At 37.3% G+C, this 12,036-nt stretch overlaps 1 protein-coding gene across 1 annotated transcript in view; it reads left to right on the top strand.

Moving 5' to 3' along the window:
• The window catches only part of LOC104388386 (transmembrane 9 superfamily member 2-like), a 36,703-nt gene that overhangs the window by 4,772 nt on the left and 19,895 nt on the right, over window positions 1-12,036 (top strand). Inside the window, exons 3-10 of the mRNA XM_009997248.1 lie at window positions 70-137; window positions 1,444-1,537; window positions 3,190-3,317; window positions 3,546-3,675; window positions 5,857-5,984; window positions 8,254-8,365; window positions 10,739-10,818; window positions 11,760-11,868. Coding sequence (XP_009995550.1) covers window positions 70-137; window positions 1,444-1,537; window positions 3,190-3,317; window positions 3,546-3,675; window positions 5,857-5,984; window positions 8,254-8,365; window positions 10,739-10,818; window positions 11,760-11,868 — 849 coding nt within the window. The remainder of the gene's footprint in view (window positions 1-69; window positions 138-1,443; window positions 1,538-3,189; window positions 3,318-3,545; window positions 3,676-5,856; window positions 5,985-8,253; window positions 8,366-10,738; window positions 10,819-11,759; window positions 11,869-12,036) is intronic.

The raw sequence follows: 12,036 nt of genomic DNA on the forward strand, positions 1-12,036 counted from the left end.
TGTTTTGTGTTTTTTTTTTTTGCAAGACTATATTTTCATACTTTTTCTTCCCCTCCTCCCCGGTTTCAGTCGCTGATCGAGCTCTTCGTGAACAGGCTGGACTCGGTGGAGTCGGTGCTGCCCTACGAGTATGACGCGTGAGTACCTGGCAGCTCCTTCAGCTGCCTCTGGAAACCCTGGTGCGGCCTCGGAGCAGCTCCCGGGACAGACCTGTGCTGCTTCTCAGCCGTGGTTTGGATGGAGGGAGGGAGGAGCGAATCCAGTGTTCGAGGGCAGGTGTGAAATACAGGAGGGCACGAAGGACACACCTGTGCCTCCTGGCTGTCCCCTGGTGTTGTCAGGGCTGCCGGGTTTCTAATGCCTGCATTTCTTTTGAGCCCAGTGCAGGATTTAGTGTTGACTTTGTGATAGGTTTGAAAGTTCTTCCTGTTATTCAAATCTACGAAGACAGGAGCCTTGTATTTCTTGTTTCTGGGAACTAAAATAAATTGGAAATAAGTAATTGTTATTTTTTCCTTTTTCCCACCAAAGCTCTGTATTTAATTTCATTTAGATTTTTGTTGGGTTTTTTTATTCCTGTTTGTGAAGACTCTTACTTGCTTTTGCCTATATTTATAGACCTGAGCAATGATGGGTAGTATGATTTGCATTTTTCCTGTTGGGCACAGAGAAAAGAGGAACTTGGCAGAGTTGTGGGTCTTATCTTGTGTAGTGCAATAGTAGCAACAGGAGCACAAACTTAACTTTGAAAATCTCACAATGTCTCTGTATTAAACTTTATGGAAGCCAGTGAAGTTAGGACCACTGTTTCAGGAAAAGTACATATGCTCCAAAGATAAGTGATTTTCTTTTTTTCCATAACCTGCTTTCCATACTGTTACTGATGTTTAAATAATGAAGATCCAGAATGGTTGCATTCTCTCTTCCAGCTGTTCCAGGTTGTATGTAGTTGGAATGAATTGTTGAATAGCATTTGGTAGCATGGAACATTAATATTAAAAGCACTTCCCTTCTTTGGAGCATGATTCATATTAAATGCTATTTGTAGACACTCCTTTAAGAAAATGGTGTAGTTATTTTTCTGAAACTGTTTTGCAAGAGAAATGGGCAGTGTGTAGCACTTTTTTCCTAGTATGAAACATTGTAATGTTTAAATTGCCCTTGGAAAAGGATGCTTGGACTGAGTATCATGCATTTTGTTGAAGGTATTTCAGCTGTGATATATCATAGTTGAAATTGAAATAGAAGTAGAAATATTTCTAGATAATGCCAAGCTTCTTGGCAAAGGCAGTGAAATTTTTGCTGGCAGTGGCCCACCCACCAAAAGAAACATGAAAATTGCCTTGTTAAGGACATAACCCAAGAAATTGTTTTAGGCCAATATTTAAAGTTCTAAGTCAATTAAAAATATTATTTTTTCTACTTTTTTTTTTTTTTTTTCAGTTTTGACTTCTGTCAAGATACAGAAGAGAAGAGACCATCAGAAAATCTTGGACAAGTGCTGTTTGGGGAGAGAATAGCATCATCTCCATATAAGGTGGTTTGTTGTTTTTTTATCCCTTGAAGTTGATCCTGTTTAATTTTATGGCTGTCATTCTGATGGCTGCAGTCCATGGACATAGCTGAAGATTTGATGATTGTGATTATTTTTTATTTTAATATAAGCTTTATAATGTTTATGCAATAAAAACAAAATCTCTCCCACTGCCACTCCAGAGACATCTTGAAGTGGCTGTTTGAAGTTAGGAAGCTGAGCCAGTAGTAGCTCTTTTCTGTTCTTGTGTGGTAGTGAAGCCCTGGAGCTGCATCTTAAGCAGTTCATTAACAGCTGAGAGTATAGTATGTTATGTGATCTGAAATTACTTTTATAATGTAATACTGGAAGCTGCAAACTGGTGATCCAGGAGCTGTTTCATATACTTGATTGGGCAACTTCTAGAGTGGGAAGGGAAAGCCAAGTTTGGGTCACTTCCAGCTTTTCCCTGCTTGTACAGCCTTAACATCTATTGTCTGAAACCAAATTTTTCATTGTTCGTGCAATGTTACTTGAAATATTCTATAAAATAAATGCATGGAAGTATTTTATAGATTAGGTGTGTAGTATTTTTCTGTTTCAGACGCTGCTAGCATGACCAAATGCAGCATCTCTTAAGGCCATGTGCAGTCAACTTGGCAAAATCACTGGCAGTAAGGGAGATAGGGTTAAACAGTGGCTCTTAATGCTGGAAATCTGTATGCTGTTTAAGTGCAGCTTCCACACTGGGATTTGCTGGTGAAACTGAAAACTGCGCCATGTTTTGTATTACAGCTACTAGATAATCCAAATCCCTGTGGGAAAGAGACAGCAGAATTTGAGTCTACTGCTGCTCAGTCATTAGGGACCTGGTCTCATGTTTTCATAGAACTGTTCAGGAGGTGATGCCTCCTCCCTTGTGTAAAATACTCTTAGAAGTCTCTTTCTTTGAGCTAATGTAATGTAAAATCTTATGACTGCTGTCCACAAGAAGCTTTTAAGTACATAGCATGGTGGCTCATTTGGGCTGCATACCCGTTGATTAGATTATTTTAACAATTACTTGTTAGAAATGGCTGCATGCTACAGTAACTAGAAAGTGCTGTTACTTGTTAGCACTTAGACCTTGGTAATGTTAGTATTTCTTGTGTTTTATGTATTTTAACTCACTAAATTCTGAGTGAGAATAGAAATTTGATATACAAATGTTGAACACCTTTGTGTTAGATGGTGTCTGCCCTTGAAGCGTAGGTGCTGTGCAGCTTGTTTCATTTTTGACAAGCTTGTCTGATAACACAGCCATTATGGGGAAATATGGGGAAAGTTAAAATTAAGATGAAATGTTCAAAAACTGTGTAGTTAAGTCTGGTTTAGCAGATTATGAAATTTCAAAAAATAAAACAAACTGGTGAAAGAAAAAGTAATACTGTTTCTACTAATTTTCAAATTTCAATCCTCAAGGTTTATCTGGAGGTAGTTTATCTGAGCTATTGAAGAGATTTTTAGCAATGTGAAAGGACATAACTGGTGCTTGGATATACATAAATCTTTAAGTTAAAGCTATTGTATGGGAAATTCTAGCTTTAGAAACTTTTTATAGCAAGGAAGTGAAGTATCTCAAAGATTGTTGAAGCAAAACTGAAAGTATTCTTTTGGTGTTTGTTTTTTTTTACCAGTTCACTTTTAAAAAGCAAGAAACATGCAAGAAGGTTTGTACAAGATCTTATGACCCAGCCAACAGTGCTGATAAAAGCAAACTGGCTTTTTTGAAGAAAGGAATGCAGCTGAACTATCAGCATCACTGGTAGGCCGAGATATGTACTTGCGGCTGGCTTTCATTTTTTTTGGCTTTTTACATTGTTATCAGTGTTCCAAGTGGGTGCTTTCTTACTTCTTCTATGTGATAGTTGTCCTGTATTGTGTGTCTTGTGGGTGCTACAGAAAACTGTGTGTATTACATGCACGTTAAATGTCAATGTGAAATAAGGTGCACCCCTTTCTGAGGACATGTTCTTTGCTGATTTCTGTCCAGGATTATCGATAACATGCCTGTAACGTGGTGCTATGATGTGGAAGAAGGAGAAAAATACTGTAATCCAGGATTTCCAATAGGATGTTTTGTTACTCCAGATGGTAGAGTTAAAGATGCTTGTGTTATAAATGTAAGTGGTGGAACCTTTGTTTATATGGCAGATGTGATGTCATTTACAGTTTTATTTTTAAGCTTTCTTTTCCTGAGAAAGAGCAGATATCCTTGTAAACTTGGTTAATGCTCAGAAGGTGGACATTGGCAAAGCTAATTGCTGGTTCTGTATGCAGTTTCACTGATATAATTGTCCAAAACCAAAGTCATATGTATGTCTTTTGACCAATATAGATAATGCTATAAACAAACTGTATTAGTGTCTAAAAGCCTTAGAAAATTGAGGTTTTGTTCTGAAATTTAATGCGTATCCGTCTTTATACCTATTCCTTCTTTGTCCATGTCATATTTATGTGCAAGACCTTCTTTTATTGATTACAGATAGAAGCTTTGTAGACTGTGTTCTAGTTGTAAAAGTTACATCTAGCACAGTTTACAAGTTAAATGTGTCAGGATTTTCCCAGGTGACTGGAGGATAACAAACAGCTGTGACAAGGAAAGAACTATTTTGACTACAGTTATTAAATGTGTCAGTCATCCTGGGAATTCCACAGTGAACTAGTACAGTTACAGATAATAGTGATACAGTTTTACCTCTCTGGGGGTGAGCGACCACATTCCTCTCAGTGAGGGGAGAACTCTCTGCTCTGCCACTGACTTGCTGCTTGTGTGCAGGGCAGCTAGTGGATCTCTATTCAGCAGGCCTGATGCTTCTTGGAGGTGATGCATTTATTGTCAATGTTTAATCTGTCTACAGTCACCTTCCAACTCATTACTCCTCAGGTTCCTTAGACTATCGAAAATAGTCCGTGAATTGAATAATCTCTTCTAGTTAGATGGTTGGCTCTATTACTTGGTATGTGAGGTTGGTTTTAGTTAAATCAGTATTAGTATATGTTGTTTTGCAAGCTGTTTGGTAAACAGAAAACAGTTGTAGCAAAGACAGCGACTTGGATGAAAAGTTTGGATTTTTTGGAGGATGGAGAGAGAAGCTTCATATGTAGGCAGCAGTGGTTGAATTTTCTACCGAGTGTTTAGAGAGCTTGTACTGTGTATCCATGAAGTGCTGTGCAAATCATCTGTGCTAGCTGTGGTGCAGATGCTCTGCCAGTGGAGCTGTCATAGCCAGGGTCAGTTTTAGTCCATAGATTCTCCCTGCAATTAGAGTGTTGCATGGCATAGGGCTAGAGGGATGATTGTTACATGGGCAAATAAGAATACAACACAACAGATATGACTGTAATCTCTGGGCTTGGGGGATGTCATCTTCTTTTAGAAGTATATCCAAATACCTTCTCCTGGAGACATAATTATATTTTAAAAAATGGGGGCAGAAAAAGGGTTGTTACCAGGCTGTGGCACACCTACAGTTCGTCTTTGCAGTTATGCAGCTGATGAGCTATTTTAGAAATGGAGGAAACCTAAAGATAGTATGACACAGGTATGGTTCTAGTCTTCTCCCAGTGGGAGTCTTGATCATAGTGAAAGTTAAACTTAATGCAAGACACCTTTGTATCTTGCTGGTAGGTGGCAGGGGATAGAATAATTATGGCAATGGGAAAATGGCTAATATTAACAAAATCTAAAGGAATAATTTTACTTGGAAACTCAATTGGCAGTCAGTCATCCTTGTTCTCTAATTTTAATTTTAAACAATGACACTTGAGAAGAAAATCCAAGTCTACTTAGTTGAATCCAGTGTCGTTTGACCTTTATATAATTCTTCATAATTGCAAATTCTGAAGGATAGGGATGACAAAACAAAATAGTTATAGAAAGGCAAAAGGTAGTTTTTTTAAGCAGAACTTTGTAAGCTTCGATAGCTTTAGAGTCTACCACAGAGACTGTGTGTGTGTAGGAGAAGTGAATCTGAATTACTTGTACATTGAATAAATACATCTTGTTCTTGCCTTTTTTGTGGTAAATACAAATATGGTTTAAAATTGTGTTACCAGTAATATAGATTTGATACTTTATTATGTGGGTTTGTATTTATATAATACAACATAATATATATAGACTATATAGATGCATAATTATAGAGAAATATTTTACATGGATATTTTTTTTTAAAGGGAATGTTGAAGCGTTTCTTCTTTTTTCGCTCCTTCATTGGGCAGTTGTGTCATTTTAAAGTTTTTGACTGCTTGCGCCCTCTCCTGTTGGCGAAGTTTCTCAATCTCTTGATGGTATTTTGTAGTCAGAGTTCAACAAGAAGAACACTTTCTACCTCTTCAACCACGTTGACATAACAATCGTGTACCATAGTGGGAAGGATGAAAACTGGCCTGGTGCAAGACTGGTGATGGCAAGACTGAAACCACAAAGGTAATTGTGCATTAAAGTACCAAGTTCTATGACCAGAGTCCTAACAGCAGCTGTAAACTTAGAAATTATACTTGGTGTTAATGAATTCTGAGGAACCGTTATTCTCACTTCTGATAAAACTTTTGGTACACCAGTTAATGGCTGGAACTGTATTTACAAAGAGCAATTCCACAACTGTAAATGTAATTTATCTGCTTTTTAAATAGTTCCCCAAAGTTTCTTCTGATGGAAAGACTCCTTATGCAGACTCTTAGAACCTGATACAAAAAAATAAAAGGTTTCTTGTGTTTTATTGGTTTGCATCTGAGCATAAATTATTTTATTTCAAAAGGCATGTTTTCATATAGGCTGAGAAACATCTTTTAACTGAGTGACAGTTTCCCATGTAATCTCTCTTCCTGTTGTTGCATTACCTCCCAAATGTGCTTTTTATCATTATTTGTACAGGTGTGCTTATTCCTGGCTTAGTTTGGATACTGAGGTTTTGGGGAAATGCCAAGTTAATATTGGTATTCAGAACAGCAGAAGATGATGACTAATTTTCTAGGAAGAGTAACTTATTTTCTGAAACTGAAGTGATTACTTTGGCCTCTTGTCAGTCTGTTATGCACAGTTCATACCTTCTTATATTTTAACACCTCTCTCTTCTACAGAGCTTAAGTATATTCTTGAGTTATGCAACCACATTTGATAAAGTCACCCATGACTTGGGTGTACTTGTTTTTTCTGTTGCAAAGGTTATAGTGTGTTTAGTGAATTACACTTGCTATGTGAATTACACTTGCTATGCAAATATATTTCTTCCATTTATATCTGCTCTGAAATGGTGGCAAGAAAATTCCGCCAACCTTGTCAGCTTTCGGTTAACAGTTTATCAGTTGCATCCTGGATAATTAAAAAATGAGACTTAATCTTTTCACCAGTAACGCAGACCACAAGGGGGCACAGTTAGGTTGCACATAACCTTAATTTTGTCATTCTCTGACCTGCTTCAACCTTGAAGCTCTCCAGATGGGGGAGTATTTGTGGCTGGAGCACCCTGGGCCTTTCATGAAAGTTTTTATTATATTGAGGCTTGACTTAGTTGGTGATGTATAATAGAATTGTTTATCTAAATCGGATAAATAGAATTTGCTCAATAGAGTGTGAGAGGTAAACTATTTTCCAGTATTAGAAAAGGTTAACAGGAGTGAATTCAAGCAAACCTTAAGGTTTCTTTGGCTTTATGCTTTTATAGCTTCAGTATTTCTAAGGTACTCCAGAGAAGGGTTTGCATATTCAGACTTCAGCATGTACAATGTTACTCTGAGTTCTTCTGTATTTTTCCAAGTACACAAGACTGGCAAGAGGTGAAATTAGACCACTTGTATCAGAATGAAAAATGGAAGGGTTCTCACAATTTATTTTGCTATTTATTACTAAAAATACTAATTTTTAAAGAAAGAGCCCCAAATCCACTAAAATAAACGGTCTTCTCACTATGAAACTTAAGAGAAGGTGAGACTGCAAAGAAATTATCTGTCTGGTGAGCACACGCTGAGGTTAAGTCCCTTAGCAATAATGTGCTCTTGTTAAAATGAGGAGGGGGGAGGTATGGTGGTAGAGAAGGGGTACTTTGTGTTAAAACTTATGGTCTTGCCAGGTAAAGATCTCCAGGCTTCACATTCCGGTTAACCAAGCAGCATTTTTGCTTTAGACTGGGACTTCATTCTGATCATGGCAAAAAAAGTGGGTAGGGTGAAACCACATCTCATGACCTTTCAGAGGTTTGCAGTTCTTGTCTCCTACATGCTTAGCAAATGACTTTACCTGTTGTGTTCTCAAATGCCCAGAAGTGGGAACAGGTGTTAACTGAATGTAGGACAGTGATCCGAAATCCAGGTCCCTAGGATGCTTTCTGAGGAGAGTTTAGATCTTGTCACAAGTGCTTGTGAGGACTTGTGTTCAGTTCTGGTAGGGCTTTAAGGCTGTTACAGAAATTCTGATTAATGGTGCATAATTGCATACATTATTTTTCTCATCTGTAGCTACAAGCGTAAGTATTAATAAAAATACATTTTAAGTTCTCCAACCTTTGTTGGTAGAAGAAGAGAAAAGCTGGTTTTCAAAGAACCTGAACAGGTGGTACAAAATTATACACATAGCTGTCTTTGTTTTGTTGGGGTTTTTTTAGAAAGAAAAACTGGTTTTAATTACCTTAGAAATAATTTGTGAAAATTCATCCTGTAGGGCATATGTGATTTTAACTTAACTTTTCCTTCCCCATTAGCTACAAGCATACAGATGAGAACAACTTAAATTGTGAAGGTCCTCCTATGGAGATTCCTGGAGAATTCTCCAATAAACTGAATTTGATCTACACTTACTCTGTGACATTTGAGGTGAGTATTGAATCTGTTACATGAATATATAATTCCTCAAAAAATGCAATTAAAACAGCTGGGTAACTTGCTGATAACCGTAACTGGATTAAAGCAGTGCAAATTCCTTAAGGATTGTCTTGTGAATCAGTTTCCCCAAAACCTCTACTTTTCCATTATTGTAGTTTAAGTGACTCTTGAAGTGCATAAATAAAGACTTTTTTTGCCTGCTTTTATTAATAATAGAAAGTAGTAGATTGACTAACTGCAAGAGTTGTCTTTCTTGAGCTGTACTCTATTTTCAGGATTCAGTCAGGGTACTTAGTCTCATGTTGAAGAAGTGTGTATATTTGGAGGTGCTTTTGTGTTAAAAGTTTATTTTAGCGTATTGTAAAGCAGTTCTCTCATTTTGTATTGCTGTTACTCACTAACTTTTTTTTTAACCTTTAGAGTTAATACCTTTAAGTTTACTAATACTCTTAATGTTTTATTCAGCCTGTTATGATTTAGGAGGAAATGAGGCTTTTCTTGCAATTGGGTCTTTACCCCAGCATGGAAACTGAGCCTCCGGTGACGGGGGAGGTGTGAGAGTAATTTGGTTCATGCTACTTCAAACCTCACTACCTTGGTTCCAGTCTGTCCTGAAAGCATGGTTGTTTTTTGATGTAAGACACAGTCTTGCAGGATTTGGCTTGAGACCACCAGCTTGTTTTGCATAGGCAGTGAAGCAGCTGTCATATGGTAACAGCTTTCATTCTTCCAAATTGAATTTGATTTGAACCAATGACCTTGAGGTGCAAGACTCTGTATCCTGTTACTTTTCCCTTGAGACACCTAATCCTCTTTAGACTCTAATTTTACTATGTGAATGAGCCTCCTGTCTATTACATTTATGTTTGAATCTTGATGATAAATTACAATTTAGAATTGCAACATGAACTTTGCCTGGTTACTCAGTATGTTGTGCATTTGGGCTACCAACTCCTTTTTTTAGGGAGTGCAGCAGGTGAGGCTCGGCTGCTGTGGGTTCAGGTGCTTCCAGCAGAAAACACTTGGCATGTCTCAGTCATCAGGCACTTCAAAACTGCTCATTTTCTCTGTTGTCTGTTAGCCTTGATTTGAACTAATACTAGTATGTTTTACTTTTTATCATTAGTTTCAAGATAACTTCAAAGGGGAGTATTTATCAGTGAAAAGTACTTTTAAATAGGAGAACATCAATTTTAGTAAGCCTGAATATATAAACCAGTAAAATGTGTAACAGTTTTATAGTCCTTTCTAGTATGGCAGCTGGCTTCTGATGAGAAAGCTATGGTGTCTGCTTTAATTCACTGAAATGGACTGGGTATTTAGCTCTGTGTGTGTGAAAACAATGCAAGCATGTGAGCACTTTGGTACTGAAACAACAAATTTAGAAGCACACTTCTGAAACTGTCCCAACTGCCTGTGGACTATTGATTTGCCACTGTTTGGGCTGATGAAGAGCAACTTGCAGCAATTTCAGCCACCTTGGTATGTTGGTACAGTTCTTTGTTACATATTCTTGATCTGGAATGTTAATCAGAACCTAAAAATTCTAGGCTGGTGACATAGTCTTTATTTTGAGAATTAACTGTACAAACTTACCACCTGTTGAATAATAGTAATAGTAGTAGTAATAATAATTTCAGCAAAACTTCATGCCAGTTGGGACATAATTTGGCAGCAGGACAGCAGTTGTACATGGCATGAGACAAGCTGTGGGGGACAAGGCTTGAGGGTCAGAAAGAGTCTTCACTTGTTTAGTTCTTGCATGAAGTGTGTAGAGGAGGAGGAGGTAGAAGAAAATGGAAGCATCTTTCAAAGGTGAAAGTTGCCAAATGATTCCTTCTCAAATTCTTCGCAGGGTTATGTGGAAATGGAAGTTGCCTGCCAGGAATCAGAGTGGAAGATAGTCTGTATCAGACAGCTTTATGGCAGGGAGCAGGGAAGCCTCTGCTAAATACTACTACTAATAATAGAAGCCTATTTATAGAGCATGTTTAACAAAGCTGAAGTTTAAAGATCAATGTGCTATGCTGGGAGTATCTTGTAGTGATGGCATAATTGTTTTTCAGCATGCATTTGGGAGCTGCAGGCAGCTACATACCAACTTATAGAAAAAAGAGGCTTAGTGAAGCCTCCATTGAAGGCAGAAGAGATGGATAAGAGATTTCAATAAACAAGATATTCTTTGAGAGGCTGAAGAGGTTAATTAATGCAAGGGAAGGGTCTTAACATCTAGGGTTGGTAACCAGCTTAGATATTAATGCTGAATGGAAGGTTTGTGGAAGAGATGTGATGTGCTTATTTATTCTCAGACACTGCAGAAAATTTGTACTTATTTCTATTAATTGCTGTTTACTTTATTTATAGGAAAAAAACAATATCAAGTGGGCTTCTAGATGGGACTACATTTTGGAGTCCATGCCACATACAAACATTCAGTGGTTTAGGTAAGGGTTGCTTTTCTTCAGTGAACAACTTTGCAGAGGAGCACAAAGATTTCTTAGTTGTACTTCTAGGGATATATAACTTCTGCTGTGATAGAACAAAGTCTGATAGTTTTCAGGCAAGTAACTTTCTTGTTTTCAGTGAAATAACTTTCACCAGTCTTCATCTCTTGGGAGCAACTGCAGTATTGCATTTCACTGAAGGAATCCACCATTAGTGTCCAAAAGGAAGGCAGCTTCCAATGTTTTATTTATCATCTCCATTCTGCAGAACTTCTGAGATGCTGCTTCTCTGCAGTGCTCTTATTGTTACTGTATGGCTTTCTCCAACTGTCAGGAGAGAGGTACATATGTGTACTGAATATTTTGTACTTGGCAGCTGCTTGCAGTAAAAAGAAGGGCTTTTTTACGAGTAAAAGCTGTATATTAGAATCTCTTACCCATTTCCCTCTATACCACACAAATGATATCAAGTAGGGGTGTAATGTGAGTTAAAATCATAAGCTTTTGCATTATGAAGTGTTTGAAAAGACTAATCTGATTAAATTTACCTTTAGAAAATATTAAATGGCATGATGTAGATTTCACCAGTTAATAGATATAAAATCTACTTGACAAAGTCTGTCAAGTAGCTGTTTCACTAGGGTAATTACTTCTGAGCTATGGAAGGAGGAAAATGAAGAAAAGGAATATATAACTGTCTTGAGAATTAAGAATAAACCATGAAATACTATTCTCACTTCTGTCTCCTAAGAAATTATAAAGGTTCACAACTTAAAAGTTATCTTCAGTGGGTAGGAAAATACTAAAAGGTCTGAATGGCTTAAAGTTGTGAGTATCTAAGGCTGTTCCTCTGACTTGAGCTGTACATGTGGTGTGGGTTGGAGTGCATGTCCTGAAACCTGAATAAGTGGCTTAAAGTTTGACTTTTTCTTTATCTACAGTATAATGAATTCCCTCGTAATTGTTCTCTTCTTATCTGGCATGGTGGCTATGATCATTCTGAGGACTCTTCATAAAGACATTGCAAGATACAACCAGATTGACTCTTCTGTGAGTAAGAATTACAGCTTTTACAAAAGCATGTTTTTCTCATGATAGTCAGTCAATTAGTTTTTAGTACAATCTAAAGAGGTATGTAACTACCAAGAATTTGATACATGCTAATATATCTGGGTTTAAAAATAGCTTTAATGCCATTTCATGTTTTCTGACAGCAGG

Source organism: Chaetura pelagica, unplaced genomic scaffold, assembly GCF_000747805.2.
Source record: "Chaetura pelagica isolate M959 unplaced genomic scaffold, ChaPel_1.0 scaffold344, whole genome shotgun sequence".
Classification (NCBI taxonomy): Eukaryota; Metazoa; Chordata; class Aves; order Apodiformes; family Apodidae; genus Chaetura; species Chaetura pelagica.